The 20,517-nt window shown below is 40.1% G+C and overlaps 1 protein-coding gene across 7 annotated transcripts in view; it reads left to right on the top strand.

Annotated features, from left to right (window-relative positions):
* The window catches only part of EVC (EvC ciliary complex subunit 1), a 57,540-nt gene that overhangs the window by 19,219 nt on the left and 17,804 nt on the right, over positions 1-20,517 (top strand). For 6 of the 7 annotated variants that reach the window (XM_087737707.1, XM_087737708.1, XM_087737705.1 and 3 more), the window contains 3 exons: positions 1,706-1,866; positions 5,331-5,429; positions 15,869-16,081. In XM_087737707.1, the coding sequence (XP_087593833.1) occupies positions 1,706-1,866; positions 5,331-5,429; positions 15,869-16,081 (473 nt within the window). The remainder of the gene's footprint in view (positions 1-1,705; positions 1,867-5,330; positions 5,430-15,868; positions 16,082-20,517) is intronic. The other variant, XM_087737706.1, reaches the window with a different exon arrangement.

Genomic DNA, 20,517 nt, shown 5'->3' with positions numbered 1-20,517 from the left:
TCATCCTCTTCTCTATGAGGATCTGATGGGAGACTGCATCAAAAACCTTGCTGAAGTCAAGGTAGACAATATCCACTGCTCTCCCTTCATCTACCAAGCCAGTCATTTTAGTGTAGAAGGTGATCGGAATTCCCATGCTGCAGACTTGCTCCACTTTAAAAACATGAATTAACCATGTGAACAGTTTTCTGATACTCATGAATTCATGTATATCGTGATACAGATTATTTCATGGATGTTTGCTCCTAAAACTGGCATGTTCATAGTCTTTGCATAGGTTCAGCCACTAACATTCCTTAAGCATAAATGTACATTTGTGTGTGTTTTCTCCCCCTTTTTGTCAAGCTTCTCTTGTCCCAAAGCAAAAATACCTCTATCAAGGCCTTGATTTTATGCAAAGTAGGTGTTTAGAGTTATATATAGCTATATATTATAGTTAGTACTGCCTGTGCAGAAGGGCATTATCAGCCTCCTGGTTTTAGGTAGAAATGAAATGTGCTTCAAAAAAAAAGAAACTGGAGAGCAGCATTTTCACATAAGAGTCTATGTTGACCTTGCGTATGAGCTCCTAAATACGTAAATTAAACCGTACCTATAATTCACAAGCAGAACACAAAGCCAGCAAGACTGTGCTCCTAGGAAACAAACAAGGAAGTAGTAAAGAATCAAGTAGTGTTTAAAAATAACAGTTGCTACATTTGTTCAGATGACATTTTTATTACAGGCTTTCTTGTACTTTCAGTGCACTTTCAAGTGTTTTGTCAGTGCATCATCAGCCTGCGGACAAACACGATAAATTAGCATGGAGAATAAGTAACATGCTCGGTGCTACAGTACTGTACTCCTTTATTTCTCCACGAAATAATTTCTCATAGTTAAAGCAGCTTGATGTGGTGGCAGGGCAGCAGCCACAGATGGCTATATTTTATTTTTTTGCATTCCCCTTTAGCTGCCTGTGTCAGGAGTGAAGTACTGGCCTGGGGCAGGGTGAGTGGAAGAAAAGAATAACGTTCTTGTTAGGTGGACAGGCAATGAGACATGAAGTAATGGCAGAACATCGTAAGTGCCAATTCCACCCTGCAGCACAGGGTCCAGATAGACTCATGAATTTATAAATCACTTGGAGCTGTAGGGGTGATGAAGGGGGGAAGAACTCGGTCCCAAATATTTCACAGTACTAGCACAAAATCAGAGGGACCTTGACAACTTTTGCTGCAGGTTCCTGGATGAGTCACATTGGAAGCCTGGTGTGGCTGCATGCCAGTTCAAGCTAATCTGAACTAGCACTGCTCTAGACCTTTTCTCCCTGCCATATGTTACTGCCCCTGTCCTTGCAGCAGCATTTGCATATCTGCAATTAGGTAATGAGCCACTTTTGGACCTTCCCAGAGCAGAAGGGTGAGGTCTGGGGTGCTACAGGTGGGAATCTGTTTCTTCTAACTCACTGCCTTTGCATAAGCAGCAGCAGCAGCAGCAGTGAAGGGGAGGGTGCAGGATGGTAGTAATCCAAAAACCTGATAGATGTAAGTGCCCTGTAACAACCCAAAAGTTCACATCTAAAAAGACCGTCAGAATCAAATTTGAAATCCTGTATGGTAATTACTTGCCTATTTCACTCACTAACAGATTTCTGTGAGCTTATGTTGTGTGACAGTAGCAGATGCTACTTTCTCCCTGTGGAGTTGTGCTGTCTAATCATTGGTAGTTTATGTTCCAGAATGTATCCAGCAAAGTAAAGACCTGATCTTGAAACGACTGGAGTGCCGTGCAAAAAAGAGAGAAGAGTTCAAACACAGACAGAAAACTGAACAAGGGAGTCTCCTCAGTAAAACTTTTCATATTAAAGATGTTCATGATTTTCTTAAGGTGAGCAGGTAAAAGCTTATTTTCACTGTTCCATTGGTTTTTAAGGCCAAATATATTGCAGATTTCTCCCAGTTCCATAAAATTGATATTTTGGGGTCGTCCTGAGAATTGTGTACAGTAGCACAGGTAGGATAGGGTCAGACCCCCTGTTGTCTAGGCTTGCCTAGAGACTTTTCCTTCAGTTTTGGTCTTGTCACATTGGAACAAAATGCCAAAGGGTGTTAATGCTAGAGTGCATGTTTTGTAGAAAACATCTTTTACTTAGATACTATGTATTTGGTTCAATATAGGAAATTTCTGCAGGAAAGTATCTAGCCTGCATTACAGAGGAAAACAGACTGCACTGATCTAATTACTTTTCTATGAGTGAGGTTACTGAGGCTCAAAAGAGTATCAAAGTTCACATAAGCAGAAGGAAAACTCATTCTGATCGCTGGCAGGATACCTTAGAGAAGGTTTGCAATAGATAGTTTAATATGGTATACGATGGCCAGTGTAGTGTTTTCTTGGCCATATTTTCTATAGAGCTCTATTGCTATTGTTCAGAATGTGTATACGAAATCAGAGTTCTTAGCTGTAAATGCTGAGAGCTGCAAAACTCCTATAACTGCTGAGAACCACAGACCCAAGTTATTAAGAAATAAAAAAATCAATCCTCAATTTTCATGAAGAGAAATAATTTAAGGTTAAAGTGGTTACATCCAGCAGCATTAAACTTTTGATGAAATCTAATAACTTAGATAAATTACTGTATGAGAAGACCCAGATTCCAGCTGTAACAAACTGTCAAAATTTATTGATCTCAACACTGCAATTTGGTACTGCAGGGCCAAGTTCTTGAATTATATTGTATGAATTGGATAATGCAGTTACTGTTCTTGTATGCAACACCTGTCTGGCAACACCTCACTTCAAAACAAAAGGTTTCAGGCACTTGAAAACAGTAGAGCACATTTTACTTCTTTGGCTTTTCGTAACTTGAGACAAATGATTGTGTCACACATTTTTGTAGCCATTGAGCGCTTGTGAATGTATTTTCCTTATACACATCATTCAAAACTCTTGGACACATCCCAACTTCTTTAAATAAAGCTCAGAAATTTTGTATTAAGACCTCTCCCCTACAAAGTTAGAGCCACACAGCTTTGTGCAAGAGATGCTCTATTCTGTATACCTTAGAAAGCTAACAAGCTTAGTTAGCCTGTAGACTAGCGATCTGCTTATGACAGGCTGAGCAGGAATGGGCAACTTGCACTTTATGCTGCAGGACAGAACACAACTGAGTCTTAATGTTATGAAATGCCTGTATGCAAATAATAAAGCAAGTCAGAAATGTAAACCTTTCTGCTGCCGCAATGGAGAGAGCCTTTTGTCCCAGAACAGATGGGATATTGAGTCCAGAGAATCTTTGTAGAATAAGAAAAACGTGTATATCTGCAGCTCCCATGATTTGACTTAGGTAGTCCAGTAATTATTTTGTGCGAACAATCCCCTCAGCATTGAGGAGCTATTTTAAACCTGTTTCATGGTTTCATAGCTAGCCCAGCAGTGAAGGGCTTGGTCCTGAATCCTCACCATGAGCCCAGAGTTGTACACATCAAATGCACTTTTCTTCTCTGCCTTCCCCCCTCCACCACATCAAAGAGCTCGAACCACCATGGTAGCAGCTTCAGCAGTAACTGACCTTTGTGCTGAATTTTAAGTGGATGCCAATTAAGAAGTTGGATTTTGCAATGAACTTTCTTCACATCGGTTTCTTCTGAACACAAGCTGGATGGTAATGATTTAGTTGCTGCAGCTCTGATTTTTTTCTATGACAGAATGACCTAGATAGTAAAGGTTAGAGTCCCTGTATCATTCTGTTTCCTTCATCTATGTTTCCACTGGAAAAGGAGCATTTTCATTTCAGTTTTTTACTGGTAGGAAATACAGGAATGGTCAAGTGAAGCACACAAGCCAAAAAGTGCCGGTTACAGTAACCTAGTCTTGCTCAGCCCTACTGCAGGTGGACATAGAAGTTACAGCAATTAACTTGTCAAATTCTGTTGGTAAACTACGATTTCATGATAAGTGTGAATTTTAAAGTCCACCTCTACAAGGATGACCTGTACATGAAGAGTTTATGAGCACTTTTGTGCTCTTTAGAAGAGCCCTATTGACATATCTAACAAAGAAAGCCATATTTACCATGGGGAATGTAAGAGGGCACTTGGCAGTTTAAATCAAAACATGGAATATTTATGTATAAGACCACTCATTAGTCTATAAAATGAGATGTTCTTAGTTTGTGAAATTTAGTCTTCCATTACAGCACATGAGCTTCCCACACATCACAGTCCTGGGTTGAAGAAAAAAATTGCATCCCTCTTACATCTGTGACCAAGGACCAAATCAGGACCAAGTCATAGATCAGCCTTTTAGGCTGAGTGTCATCTGACATGGGGCATTGTGATGGTTTGTACCATGGGACGTTGTCACGCTTTAACCCCAGGCAGCAACTCAGCACCACACAGCTGCTCGCTCACTCCCCCGCAGTGGGATGGGGGAGAGAATTGGAAGAGTAAAAGTGAGAAAACTCATGGGTTGAGATAAAGACAGTTTAATAGGCAAAGCAAAAGCCACACATGCAAGCAAAGCAAAACAAGGAATTCATTCACTACTTCCCATCAGCAGGCAGGTGTTCAGCCATCTCCAGGAAAGCAGGGCTCCATCACGTGTAACAGTTACTTGGGAAGACAAATGCCATCACTCTGAATGTCCCCCCCTTCCTCCTTCTTCCCCCAGCTTTATATGCCGAGCATGACGTCATATGGTATGGGATATCCCTTTGGTCAGTTGGGGTCAGCTGTCCCAGTTGTGTCCCCTCCCAACTTCTTGTGCACCCCCAGCCTCCTTGCTGGTGGGGTGGTGTGAGGAACAGAAAAGGCCTTGAGTCTGTGTGAGCACTGCTCAGCAGTAATGAAACCATCCCTGTGTTATCAACACTGATGTCAGCACAAATCCAAAACATAGCCCCATAGCAAGTAGTGCAAAGAAAATTAACTCTATCCCAGCCAAAACCAGCACAGACACGGTGACCAACCCCAGTGCAAAACCCCTATACAGTGTGATACAGCTGTGACTAAGGTGTCTGATGACTGTTCTGCACCTCATAGTACTGGCTATGATTAAGTGATGTTCATCCTCATGAAAGCAGGTTGCACATCAGATCATTTCACATGTTTTGCAATATTAGGTACATATTATTTAACCCCAAATAGCTGAGGCTATGGAGTTTCATACTCAAAACTGGATATGCTGAAATTAAGGTGGTAAGGCAAGTTTGATTTCCCTCTGAGTCATGGTTCCAGATAAACACTTAGTATTGGGATGGTACATGGGAAGGGGATCAGGGAAGGGGAGGACCACAAGAAGCTATCAAAACCTTTTCAGCTATTTAAATATACCTATTGTGTTTCTTTTAGGCTTACCATGAGCTGTTAGAGAAGCATCGGCAAGCACAGTGGGAACTGGAGGAAGAGGATGACTGCGAGAGCACAGAGGCTGTTGCAGATCTCTACAAGGTGCCACCTCTAGTGATATGTGTTATTTACTAAAATAATTATGAAGATCTTCTAACCCCACTACACAATGTCAGGCCTTGGGGAGGATTGGGGAATTGCAGGAGAGATCATGGCAGCTCCAGGAAGCGAAGCTGGCAAACCAGGAGATGGAGACAGGACAGTCTTCCACATTAGCTTGCCTTTTCCATTATCTCCCCAACACACTATGTTTCCTAACCTCGTATTAGTCAGAAAATGCCTCCGTGGTCTGCCAAAACATGCTGCCTGGGTGGCTGACAAGGCTGCAGTAACATTGAGAGCATACAGTGTCTTGCACTACTACCAGGAGAGACTTCATTTATGCAGCATAATTATCTCCTCTGCACCATGGTAGCATGATACTATTTGTAGTTAACTTTACTACATCTCCAAAAATAGTTTTCCCATCTCTTTTTCTCTCAAAGAAATTGTTTTGACACTAACTAGTTCCCTGAAATAAGTTCAGATCTTTGGTGTAAGTAATATTTTTACACTTATTTATGCTACTGATTTGGAAAATATGTAGATGCTTCATGCTTTTGCGTCATCTTTAATTATTTTCTGTCTGCACCAAAAAAATAAGATAACATGATCTACCTGATGAAGCCCAAAACTGTAGCCATCAGTGACCTTTAATTAGGCTGGAACTAATCACTTTCAGCTCAACAGGATCCTTGTCATGATTAATTATGGCCAGATCAGGGTGTTATGGAAGCTTGTAGTCCCTACCACGTTAGGAAAAGATACCCACACAATCTTAATTAGCACTAGTCCACATGCACTTTTTCAAATTCAATTGATTAAAAAAATAATGCCACTGTATTTAGAACAAATAGTTTTCCCATGGTTTTATGTCATAGTGCAAGCAGCAGGATATTTGAGAACTACTACTGCTTTGGAGAAAGGAAAAGTTTGCTTGGAGGGCTGTGCCAGTGAATCAGAGTAGATTAATTGTACAAGGCTATTTAATTTAAGAAAAGTCAACATGTCTGCTGATACTACTGCCACAGTCCATTCTCCAGAGTTACTAGCTTCTCCACCCCCTTCCTCAATTCACATGAAGTCTCTGGAGACCAAACAATTTTTTTTACCCTGCACAGTTCCACTTCATTTGTGAAATTATATTTCTTTCCTTTATTGTATATTCTGCTTTAGTGACACTAAGATCAGACTGAAAATCCTATTTCTTTCAGCACTGTTAGCTAAGTTTTCTTTTCCATTAAAGAAAAATTGGTTTGAGTGAATTAAGTGTTTCTAGAATTGCCAAGTTGCCAGGAGAGCTGCGCAAACTTGAACTCTGCCAATTCTCCCAGTTCTAAGCCATTATATTCCATATTACAGCTGCTCTCTTATTCCTAGACCCAAACAAACACTGCCAGACATGAAAAACTGCAAGTACCATGATCCAGCTGGCATCTGTTGAATGAGGGTCCACAGATCTTAATTTCCGCTTTTTTTTTCTATAATAAAACATTTTTATTGTGACATTTAACATAATGAACAACTGCACTTTCTCCCCTTAACCCTAAATGCATGTACTACAGATGGTTTTAGGAGAGCAGACTGCTTCTGAATACACCTTGTAAGCATCATAAGCTAAAAAGAAGAGATAATACAGATGAGCATAGCCCCACTGTAGGTAAATGGAGCTGTTCTGACTTCTACAGCTGAGGGAAGTGCAGTAGTTACACACATTGTCCATTATCTGGGGGATAAAATCAAAAGTAGATTTGCCATTAAGGGAAGGAGTTGCATCTCACAACCACAATGCCTTTGCTTCTCTCTCTGCTCCACTACACTTTCAGAGCAGAAGTGCACCTTGGACAAGCAGAAGCCTTTCCCTGGGCATCAGGGCTTTGCCCCTTCACTTAGTTTCTCTGGGTTTCTGCTAAGTAGAAGCTACTGCTGCCAATGGGGAAGGCAAGATACCCATGGGAAGGTGACAGAGATTTGAGATACTCCACAGTGCAGTGGTGTGACTGCTGCTCAGGTCGACCTAAGCAAGCAAACATTAGACTAACCAGCTGGGTACCAGCAACCCTCGCATGGCAATAGTCAGCTCTGTGCTACAAGACCTATGTCCCAGGTGGGTTTGAACCAGGCAGTCTGGGCACATTTGCAAACACTGCAGAGCTCTGTGTTGTCATTTCAGAAGGTCTGTACTCCCTGAAGCTTAACTGGTAGTCATTTGCCTTGCACTCATTTGGAAGGTTTGGAGTCTGCTATGTCTGTTCTACCATGAGCAAGGAAGAGGTTAAATTAAAGATTTGGTTAAACATTCTATTGTTCACTTAATCTCCATATTTCCATAACTGCAAGCATGTGTTACTTGCTTAAGTAAGTAAGTTAGAAGGCAAGAACAGAAGTGCACCAGCAGAGAGTTCTGTTCTGTTGCTTTTTTATCATTCCAGTAGAAACAGCAGCCTAGCAATATTACTGGAAAAACTGACTGAAACTCTCTAAAGTCACCCTGGCATGCTCCACAGATATTTAGATGAATATTCCTCAGGCTGTGGTCCACAGATAGACCACAAGACAATTTAAAAAAGATGCATTCATACATTTGTAAACACAGTCAGAGTGGAAAGAACTAGAAGTAATTAAATATTTAAGAGTTCAGCCCAGTTTTTATTTTGTTGCAAATGAAGATTAGCCTTGCAAAACTGCACAAAGTAGTTATGCTTTCCCACACACAGAAGTTAAATAGATGTTGGATTTAAGGGAAGTAAAACTGAGATGTCTTACTAGGAGCTAATTACCTAAATCCAAGAGGAGGCAAAGTGTTATCTAAATCACAATTTCTCCATGACCAAGATTTACCAATGGCATCCTATATGTCCCCTATACCAAGTAGCTCATACTCTCTACTGGCCCAGGGTTAAAGAAATACCACATATTTCTTCTGGGCTGAACAATCTAATATTGTCCAGTACTCACAGAACCTAGGGTTCCAGACAAGTTCCTGCTTGTGTACCCATTGTCATCTTGACTTTGGTTGGAAACCCCTGGAACTGAAATGAATCACACCACACTTTTCAGATTAAGGGCAGCAGAACCCAAACCATGGTGAGGTTTTTCTTTCACATCCAAGCCCTCCATTTTCTTAAGTTGCTTTCATGGTCCTTGGGGCATCATCAGTGTTGCAATTTATCAGATAAACCCTGATATCCTAGTAAAGAACAACCATGTTGGCTCAGACAAATGACCATTTGGTGTAATATCCAATAAGTTCATGTACTGTAACAGCACCAGTGCTAGAGAGATACATAATACCCAGGTAGATAGAGTTAAGTCCCATTCTCAGGCATACCTTCAGCCAAAAGCAGTTACTAGCAGCTTTCAAAGAAACTGTCTTAGAGCATACAGGTGCCTCCATCCTATATCAACTTTCTAAACCATCCACCTCCATTTAAGTACTGTATCAAAACTTGCACTGTAGATGACAAACCAGAATAAATCCTCAAGAAAGATAACTAGCATAAAGTTCCCAAGGGTTGCACTCTCACAAATTCATTTGACCAAGCACAGAAGGCCAAGACCCTAAGGTCATGGTCCTTAGCTGCTGTATTTGAAGGCCATTGCACCTTTTTTTTCCAAGGGAAGAGGACCTGGCAAGGTCTTATATGTGATAAAGGCTTGTATGTGATAAAAAGTTTAGGCCCTCCATTCCTCCTTCAGTTGTGCACTAGAATGACTTGACTTATTTCAACAGTTACCTTGGTTTGTCTTGGTATAAACAAGCAGGGAAGCAAGCCTGGCAGACTTAATTTCATGAATAAGTAGAAAGATGACCTCAATGCAAGAGGTGATATTAAAATATAAAAAAAAGGTCACCATGTGACCAAATAGGGAACCAATGAATATCCTGGGAACACAAAAAAATACGTCACTTACCTGTAAGTACCACTTACCTGTGGGAGAAGATCCTTACCTTGTTCTCACAGTGTTCTTCTAAGCCCTTCTCAAATTTCTATGCCTTTTTTATTTTTGCATTTTTTCCCCTTTTAAGCAGTGCGTGAGTTCACCGAGATAGATTTATATAACCCTCTAGCACTACTATAGCCTGCAGTGCTACAGTACATCAAAGAATTATACAAATTGGTGAATAAATATGTAAAAATGCAATGATCTGGAAGCTGACTGTGTTTGCATAGAATAATTGAGTAGGTTTGTTTTGTGTACACACGAATAAATCAATTAAAATGATCTAGCCAATGGAATCTGTTGATGCCTGAAGTGAATGAATGAGTTCTATTTGGAGGATAGTGTAGGACTTTTCAACCATACTAGTGGATTAAAATAGTGCGCTGTAGGTGAATAGTCTGTGTCTAGACACAGGCTCCATAACTGAGTTTTGAAGTGCCAGTTGAGGAATGGGGGCAAGTGATTTTGATTATCACAGTGTATCATAACTGACGGAGGAATTCTGTCAGAGGTAATTGAATGGCTCAGCCTAATATTTTCATAAACACAGTCTGCAGAGTTATCCCGTACACAAGGGATATTGTGCTGCGGTAACAGTGCACCCTCCCCCAATATATCCTGTTCTGTTTCTTGTTTCTCGTGATCTCTTGAAAAGATTAATGGCTAGCTCCTTGCAAGTCTGTCTCAAGTTCAGCATATCAGATGTTCACCAACCTTTAATCTTTTCTTTCTCTTTTTTTTTTTTTTTTTTGTGAGCTACCTACTTATTTCAGTAGGGAAAGGAGAAGTGAAAAGAGGTTGGTGGTTAACAGTTCATTATTAAGAGAACAGACATACAGATGGCACAAAGGAAATCAATTAACAGCTAGGAATTACGTAGTCTATGGTAAGAAAGATAATTATTTTTCCTCAGCCTTAACATCAAAACCATAAAAACACACAATTTACTGTCATTTATAATTCCCCTTTGCTGATAACAGTTCACCTGAATGTTATTTCACTTGACTTGACAGAACATAGAAATGCACAGGGATTTAGAATAAAAGCTATTAAGTAATGAGTATTATCAACAGGCAAGGCAATAAACATTTTATGAATGGGTAAACATGAATGTGAGGTTGAAGCAAAGTATTTTATTTTTTCCTTTGTTAATAAAAAGGGAAAATTTATTTTTGTCAAAATAAAAAGTACAGATTCCCAGAGACTTACTCTTTCATTACTTTCCATATGTAATTTCATTAACGTCAGGTTAGGGATGCTTTTCATAGAGTGGACTGCATTTTTGGGTACCAAGAGCTAGCTTCTTTTCAAGGTGAACCACCCACAGCTTGTCTCAGAGGGAAATCCATATCAAGAGACCTCCACCTCAAGTGCTCACTTTTGAAAATTTTGCCCTGTGACTTACCCCAAAAAGGCTGAAAGACAGCATGATCTAATAGATTAAATTTGTGAACTCTTACCATGCGAGCTCGGTCTAGTTCTGGGTTTGGGCACTGATAAAATTTCATTTGGTCATTTCAGTCAAAGCTAATAGAAGATGCCTGATATGGATAGCCCTCTTATGCTTTATTGCATAAGAAAAATGTATTTTACCTCTGTGTGGATTCACAATTTGTTAATAGTTAGATCTAGTAAAGGACATAACCTTATCTACACAGGCACATTTCTAAAAAGGGAGTACCGAAAGAGAAGGTTGAAACTGCCTCCTGAACAAATCAAAAAGGACCAGTGAGGGGGCAAGACTGGAATTTCAATGAACCTCCATTTTAAATGTATGGAAATTAAACTTTTTTTTATTAACTTGTGCTAAGGATGACTTCAATGTCATTGTGTTTTACTGGTGTTAGGATGCTTAAAAGCAGAGTACTGTTTTCATTTTCCAGTTAGCATTCCAGAATTCTTCACGTGGAAGAAGTACACACAATCAGCTTTTCCCCATTTAGCATGAATTTATAATGTGAAGTATCTTCTAGTGGCCAGTGGTGTCCAAGAACGTTTGGAGTATTTATGGGATGTATGATCTGAGTATTGAATCCTTGTCCTTAATAAGATACAGTATGGGTTGGGAGATGAACCTCTTGCCTCCTAAATAAGTGTCCTAGCCATTGAGCTTCTGGAGAAACATGCAAGAGTGTTCTACAACTTTGACCAGGAATTTTAATTATTTTAATGAAATGCTGTTGTATCACAAGTTTACAAATAGCTTTCACAAGTTAACAGGTAGCTGTGCAGTTGCCTCTTGGAGATAATATATACTAGTCAGTGGCTGACATGTAAAATACAGTACAACCAGCCTTTCTAAATACAATTTCCTGCTTCACAATTTCATTATTCACTTTATTCTCATCTGCATGTAGGAACCTTTTAATCATTTGGGTTTGAGGGAGAGCATTAATATTGTTCTTTGGTTTTGTAGTGAAATCTGATAAGCTATGTATTTCCCCTGGTTTTCGACAAAATTACATATTTATTGCCTTGTTTGAAATTCAGATACACTCAGCATTTTAATCTGAGCCCATTTTATTTCTGCATATACCCCTTGGTATTTCTTTATGCTTGATGAATTTCTCTGGAGATTTTTTTAAAAGCTTTGAGATTGACTGCCAGGTACTACAAACAGGTTCATTCAGCACTGCAATCAGCTATTCTATTAAAGGAATCAATGCGAATAAATTTCATTAAGTAAAAGTTCTAAAAACAACAGAAGGCATATCAGAAAGCTTGTAAGAACTCTTTTGTAGGGATTCTAGTCCAAAAATAAGACCCTGGAAGCAGTAGGATTTCTTAAAGGTTTTCTTTTTTTCCTGTGGAAAATAAGCTTTATAATGGGTAGTGCACCGTCGCTGTTCACAGACTTTATTGCTGTTTCAGATCAAGTACATTCCTTAGAGTAAAAATAGTTTCGAACTATTTTGTTATCTTGAGTCGCTTTGGTAGAATTCAATCACATCTGCAATCTTTCCTAAATGTAGACTTACCATTTCCCCTACCAAATTTTAAAAGGCCATTCCACTGCGTTTTTTCAAGTGCTGTGTTAAACAGTGTGGCCATCGTGTTGTACCTGTGGTATGTCCTCTGGCTAGAGCGTGCTGTCATGTTAGGGTCTGGGTTGCAACGACTGCCTGGGGTCTAATATCCATACGATTACGTGTTCAGATTAAAGAAGCCAGCAGCCAGTGGTTCCCTGAACACTGGAGAGAAGTTAGTATTTTGCTGGTCACCACTGACGGTGGTTTATTTTGTGATCCTGAACCACGGATGAGACAGGATTTGTATCCTGCACAGATTAGAATTTCTAACAGAACTTAAAGGGAAAGTGTTCGGTCCTGTTAAAAATCACTGTCCCAGGGACTTACAGCACCTGACTAGGCTTCCTGTTGCTTTGCGTGCCAGCTTGCAACACACGTCAGATGTAAAGAACACACTGCTTAGTCCTGCTTCCCCTCCATGTATTCACCCAGCATTTTCGTTTTTAAAGGGACTGTTGATGTGAAAAACTGCTCCTGGAATTCTAATCCCACTTTCTCATCCTTTCATACACTAGTTTCAGCAGAGGGCCATGAAACATTTTGCAAACAAATAGTTAAGCACCTTTGATCTAAAGATAACTTGGCCCATCACATTAATGTGGTGATGTAGGTAAGTAATTTTGTGGGAACAGAACCTAGTCACATTTTTCCTGGGTAACTATGCACCCACTCTGGTAGAGCCAAAGGTAAGTATACAATATAATTCAAAGCTTCAGGGAGTGCAAGCAGAACTCTATTCACTTGGTCTTGAAACAAGATGGCATGAAGGCAAGTAACAAAATACCTTCTTTATTTTCTGTGCAAAAGATTTCCTAGTAAATAATGATACAGAGCTGTCAGCATGGCAGGGAAATGCTATCAGTTCTGCAGCAAAATGTGTTGCAAGTGATTTAGCTGCCATAGGTGGAACTCTGTTTGTTTCAGAGCAGAGTTCCTTAACACCCTGCCTGACATCTTTTGAGATTGCAGTAGATATGCCACAGACTCCTCTAGACTGCTCCTGAACTATTTCAGACCCAAGAGAAATTCTTATATCCCTGAACACCCAGTAAAGGCAGGAGAATTAACTTGTCCTGAAAGGCTGGTAAAGCTCAGCAAAGAGATGGTTTACAGAGATAGAGTGATCATTCTTTAAATGTTGTATGGGATACGGAGATTAGAAACACAGGATCTTTGAGCTTATATTAAATCCCAGAATTTGGAGACTTGAATTTTAAAATAAATAGCAGCAGAAGAGAGAATTCAAACAAACCATTTTTCATTAGTGTTGGCAAGCTAAGCCAGGCCCACAACTACACAGATGATTAAGATGGTATAAATCCTGCCTCTTGTTGTAATAGGAACTGGTAACTTTAATAATTAAGGAGTAGGGGAGATCCGTCCTTCAGCATAGGAGGCACCTGTGTAGCAAATGTTACCCTGATGATACTGTCATGTTCAGATTGTGAGCGATCGCTAGAAATGGGAGAAGTGTTACCAGAAATGAGGTATCTGATTGTTGGGTCTTTGACTACTAATTCTCATACGCCCAGTACCCAGTTTCAGAAACCTGTAGCCCAGTTTACAAGAATTCAGAACACTTTGAGATTAAACAAAGCCAGTGGGTGCTAGATTCTGAAAATCCTGCATGCTTTAAACAGGTAAGAGTGGAAAAAATCAAGACAGCTCATCTCAAAGGTGTAGGGAACACCCTTGATAGTGTTGTGCCTCAATTTTATCCATAAGAAGAGATTACTGCAGGGAGCTCTTAAGATAAGCTATTTATTGTTTGTGAAACAGCTCATTAATACGGTGATTAGCATCCTAGAGGGATCCCAGGAGGAAAATAATAATTTAGTATTCAGTGCACAGTTTCAATATTTTACAATAATTGAGAAATACAAAATAAAGGTTTTTGAGAAATCTATCCATTCAATGGGTGTTGATAAACCTAAACATGGAACCAATAAAGGTCCTGTGGAAACAGTACATGAACCCAGAAGTTATCATTACAGGAGCACAGAACTAGATTTCAGATGCAACCTAAGTTCTGGTCATTCTTTATTTCTGAGTTCTTGACTTTGCAATTTAATATCCTCTTCTGTTTTTTGGGGGTTTTGGGTTTTTTTTTGGTCTTATTTTCTTTTTCATGATACCACATCTAGCAGTTGGAATGGGTTCCTACACAATAGTACATTATACCAGTGTCTCTCCCAGAAAAAGACAAGTCCACTAGAACTTTTCATGTCTGTGAGCTGCAGACAAATGGTTTTGACATTTAGATAAATATCTCTGTGTTTCTATTGAGAGGTTCTAGATTTTGATCACTTAAGACATTGTAATTAAACCTATATTTAAAAGAAGGCAACAGTTAGAAGACTTATTTTTGCAACAGGAATGCTGAAAAGAGTTATAAAAATATTAGCTGTATTTGAAGGAAAAGAAAGAAATGTAAGTGTTTTCAAGAGGGCTAACGCAGCTTTACAATGAAAGCAAAACCAAGCAGGCAATAAAGCTTTTTGGACTGGTAAGATTATGTGGAACTCACACAAAAATACCTCCTCATGCTGCTGGAGTACTGCAGTGTCCATGGGACCTTTCCAATGTGTCTTTGTTTTCTCTTTTCTGCCGGGGAAAGCTACCTGCCCTCACGCCTTCTCCTCAGGGATTATCTCAAATTGCAGCAAGTTTGCAAACACAGCACCTATCATCACTGTGTATTTGACAGTGAAATTATGTGTTTTGAACAGACTTTTTAGCTTGGATGCCATCTGACTAAATCACCCAAACTCTTCTTGTGAGTGAAACAGCCTCAGCATTTGAAAGCCACTTACAGGGGACTAGTTTTAATAAAACCACCAGAAGGTGTTTGTTTTCCTAGGCTTGAACCTGTTCTGCATCAGAAAGAATTTGAATAATTCTGTCTTTCCGGAAGGCATTGAAGAGTGTCATATTTTGGAGCAGCAAGTATTAACATGACTAGTGTCAGTTTTGTCTCACTAAATGCCATAACATCTCTTTTAACTTTTCTTTCTTTCTTGCCTTCATTCATTTCATATCAGCACATTTGAAAATGTGCCTGTGAGGTGTTGTGCTACATCGGAGTGTTTCCACAGCAACTTTCAAAATAAGTGTTTTTATAACACATTGCTGTAGCCAGTAAAACCAGATATTCTTTGTACTGTAGTTGCATGTGAGCAACAGTTCGGATTCAAGGTCTCATGTGCTCATGCCACTATTGCGTTTTAAATACCCTTGTGTGCCTTGAACCAAAACATTTAAGTTGTTCCATCTACAAGACCTGGTCTTTTTAACTCAAGCATTAGTGGCATTGGATTTTAGCTCTAGGTGTCGGTCACTGGCCCAGTGTCTTCACTGGGACGTGGTTCCCTCACTGGCATCACGGAGACATGCACTGAAACAGCCCCAGAGGGCCGGGAGGGTTCACTTTCTCACGTGTCTCTCTCTCTCCCTCTTTGTCCCTGTTAGGAGCTGTACTCTAAAGCTTCCAATGCTTTAGCGGAGTTGGTGACGGAGCTGTTTCTTCAGACCCTGCCAGTTGTGACCGGCCTCTCTGTAAGAGAATGTGAGCTTCTGAAAGAGGAATGGCAGGCGAATTTGGTCCCTCAGCTGGAGAAATGGGAGGCCGACCGCCAGAGACGCTGGAAGCTTTTCCAGGAACAGCTATTGCAAGAAAAAGAAGTAAGAAAGACCCATGTTACATTCTGGGACCCAAGGGTCTAAAAACAGGGATATGGAAAAAAAAAATCAAGATATTTATCTGTGGGGAGTATTTTGTCTACAAATATACAGCCCGGGTCCAGACAAAGGATGAGACTCAGGATGGGGAGTTTGACCTGCAGTATGGAGTGAATATATGTAGATGTGCGTGTAGACTTGCATAGAGGAGTCAGAGAGTAATTACTGAACATCTGTCCACAGTGTTTGAGGGCTTTGTCAGCACACAAACATTTTTTGGCAAGGCTGCTGTCTGATGTCCTCAACTCTTGAGCATCTACAGAAACAGTTAAAAAACCCTTCATCTGATCTGTTTGAAGAGGGTACATATGAGTACAGTTTACAGGAAAGGAGGCCTTACAATGATAAATATTTCTTAATCATTTTTATGTATTAATACTGTAATAATTGGAAACATATGATCCTTTATATAAAACTTATTCTTTACTCTGAGAAGGTGAAGAAACACACATCCAGCTTTCCTGCTCTGTGCCCAGCATAGGGGGCATTGACACCAGAGGAGAAAAGCAACAACAGCAAATGCAGAGGCAGGTATCTTCAGCATTAGGCTGGAACTGAAATATACCTTCAATTTATTCATGCAATGCTGTGTCTCTATTAATGCTGCTTTGAAGACTAACACAGCTTGGCCAAAGAAAGACCTTCTATGTACAAAGTTGTGCCACTTCTCAAATGTCAAGTGTGTGCTGCAACATACAGAGTAATTGGAGCTTCTTCAATAAAAGGTTGGCAGAGTTCTTTAACACTGGCAAAATCATACTTTTCCCTAGCCTCATTCTCCAAAGTGCCTGGACAATCTAGTACATGGTTAATAAGGTACTGATTGAGTCCCTAACTATTACAGACTGCTATAAGATGTTTAACTTATATTTAGAGTTCTTCCGTAAAACCCTGTGATTCAGGAAACTGTGGGCTTCTGGTAGAGTGGTTTGCTGACCAGTGGTTTTAGAATACCCTTGGGAATAAAAAAGTAAAATTATTTGTTGGAAATTTTTAGCCATTTCCTTTTTTTCTTCTCTTTTTTCCTTAATCTGGAGTTATACAACATGCACCTCCCTGATCATTTTATATTTACTTTATCGTAACTCACCTGTTATCTCAACTATTTTGAAAAACAGTTCTGCTTGCCTCTTCGGTTTCTGTGTCACAGCAATATCTAGCAAACTAAACTAAAATATGCTTGGGACCGACCACTGATGCCTATGAGTCTGCTCACATGTTTAAGTTAAGGTTGAGCATTTGTCTTTTCTAGGACTGCTGGCTGACATTTAGTGTTTGAATTTGGCATACCTATACCTTCAGTGATTAATGAAACAGTGTCTGACCTCAACGCTTTATTTCGCCCCTTTTTTATCAAGGATAGATTCAATACCTGACTTGGCAAGCTTAAACCTCTAGGTTGCTGTTTATTTTCACGTTCACCAAGGGGTCAGAAATTGCCTGTCCTTGTATGTGAATGTCCTGAGCAGCCTAGACTAGTAGGTGCACTACAAGCATGTCTCATAGTGCATGGAGACCAAAGCACCGTGGTGGTATCTGCTGTCATTAAAAAACACAGTCAGAGAAGGAGGAGGTTCTGGTGTGCAACTTATGATTAGTCTCAGAAGTCAGAGTGCATGTTAGGGCACCTCTGCTCTGGTCCTTCCACTGTCCCATTGAACCTCAGCCATTGTTCAGGGCCAGAGAGGATGTTGTTCAAGGGCTAGGAGGCTCTCCACAGAGGGAGAGATCTCAAGTCTAAAGTTCTGTTCCAAAAATGCTGTTTATGCACTCCTCTGTTACTGTCATTGGGCACACTATTGAGCGGAGAAACCACACCCTGGGATTTTTTTCTCAAGGGATAAAAGGATTAGTTTATCTCCAGCTCCTAGTGCTTTGGGCAGCACTGTGTGATGGATTCATTGTATGTGAATTCAGATGTTCCAGTCATGCCCCAGCATAGGTTATTTAAACTAGAAAGTTGACTTTCCATCACTTTCAGTGTACCGTAGCATTCATAATACAAAGAAGATGGCTTCCTAGCTGAAAAAAAAAGAACAAAGGGTTTTCTTACATCATTAACAATAATTACTGTGCTATAGAGGAACTCATTTAGCAATGACAGAGCTCTCACATTGGTCTCTAGGTCACCAGCACTGCAGTTGGGCAATGTAAAAATTTCCTGAGCAGCAGACAGAGCTGTCCTAAGGAGGAGTGATTCTGTGGGATAAATTACTAGAAGAGACAAGGGTTTCGCCTAGTGGAAAAATGTGTGATTCTTCAAGACGATATTCTTTGCAGGAGCTTAAGTAGCTTTTTTAACTTAATGCATGTGGCTTTTTGGAAGTGGTTTGAACTAAACTGGAAAAAAGTCTGCTATATCTCCAAAGAGAGCATGCGGGGAGATAGCTATTCCACCAAAGCTAGGCTGGCAGATTTTCCTGTATAAACAGGTCTGAAAAACATCACGTAACTCATTATATTATGTTCAAATGCATTTCTTGGCCCTTTCCTAGCATAAATGCAGCAGCATGCACATTTAAGCAATAAGCTCACAATTGCATCCTACAAAAAGGAGCACTTGGTTTCCACCTTAAGAAGAGAAGAAAGATCAGACACTTGTGACAGGTGATCATGTCATTTAGGAGATCCCATAGATGTTACAGTGCTGAATATGACCGAAGATCCATAAATCAACATTCATATTGACAGGGCTTTTAATTTACCAGGCATTTTCCAGCAGGAGATAGGTCTTTCATTTGCCTGTGATAAATGTACTATACTAAGAGTAACATTGTCACCTGCTTTGCAGACTTGGGAAGTCCAACACCAGAAGACTTTTCACCAGTGTATTTATGTGTGCTTTTCAAGGTGGCTCAAAAAGACATTTTTCCCATTTACTTGAATGGCACTTTTTTTTTAGATTATCTTTCCTAGCATTTATACATATCTGGAATATGATGTCCTTTGGGGGAACAGAATCTCTTTTACAATTGAAAAGAAAAAATCAGTTACGTATTTAGCCTTTGCCGTATATGCTTGAGGATGTGAGTGAGGCAAATGAGAATAAATGACTAATGAAAATAAATTTTGAGCATTTTCCCACATAGCCCCTACCTCGTGATTTCTGTAGAGGAGCTCTCCTGCCTGGGCAGGGGTTAGGGGGAGCAAACTGCTGCACCAGGCTGAGGTACTTGCTTGGCATTCAGTGTGCATCACACTCCATCTACAGGCTGTTAGGGAGAAATTGCTTTCCTTCGATTTCCCGAGAATCTGTGCTAAAAACGTCAAACTGATTGCTGCAGAAAAAAGAGTGAACTTACTTGGGTCTAATTCGCTGTTGCATCTGAGGTCTAACTCATAATATTTTGTGTTTCATTACCTGCCAAAGGCATATTCCTCACCTTTATTGCCAGAGAGTAATACTTAATGTTAGCAGTGCTGCAGAAGCTCTTGTAATGGACTTGTTGCCAGGAAGCAAAACACCAAGAAGCTTAGAGAGAAAAAACAGGGTGAGGAGATTTCCATCCATTCCTACATTGTTGGTTGACACCCAGAAAGCTGAATCGGCTTCTGCTTACCAGTTTTGACATGGTGTGCATTTTATTGCTTTCTCTTAATTTTATACACATTTTTTCGTAGTGATTGGAATGACTCTCTTTTTCAAGAAGCCAGACATTCCTTGGAGCTTTACTCCCCCATTTACCATGCTTTTGTCACTGGTTTTACTGGTTAAATGCAGGAATCAGAGAGCCCAAGATCTGTTCCAGCCGCCAAGTCTGTGCAGCAGTGTCATTTTCTCCACTCTGTACTGACCTGTCTCTGAGCAAAGTAAGGCCATTCCCAAGAACAGGAAAGCTTGGAGAGGCGCCCGGAGATTTGGCCCAGTGTTGGAAGGTCGGTGCAGCACAAAGCCTGACGTTTCCACCTGGCTTGATGAAATAGTTGTCTCTGTTTTGCTGGTTTTCAGCAATATACCAGCAGTGTCAAATTAAGATTCCCAGAGGATCTTTGCTGCTGCATTTGTGCCTGCATGTGTGAATTCTTGTACTGTTTTGGAGGTGGAAAATACCCAGCCCTTCCAGCCCATCCCAGTGCACCATTGAAGTGTTGCTTCCAATAAAATATATAATATTATGTTCTTATTCCCAGCTGATCCTTCCCTTCTTTATCATCTTCCTAATAGCCTTTTTGAGACAAAACACTGCTTTAGTATTTGGTCCAAATCTCAATCTTCCTTATTTATCATCCCATTCTAAATGCTTAATAATCCCCCTCCTTTCTCCTTTCTTCTCTTACTGCTTATATGGCTGATGTACTGCTACTGTTCAGTTTAATAACTGTGTGCAGGGGTATTTTCTGCTGTATTCTCAGCTTCCCATTGGTCTCGGGGGTGAAGA

Source organism: Nipponia nippon, unplaced genomic scaffold, assembly GCF_047370975.1.
Source record: "Nipponia nippon isolate SJK-2023a ecotype South Korea unplaced genomic scaffold, ASM4737097v1 scaffold_6, whole genome shotgun sequence".
Classification (NCBI taxonomy): Eukaryota; Metazoa; Chordata; class Aves; order Pelecaniformes; family Threskiornithidae; genus Nipponia; species Nipponia nippon.
The sequence above is the reverse complement of the archived record's forward strand: the minus strand, read 5'-3'. Positions and strand labels throughout refer to the sequence as shown.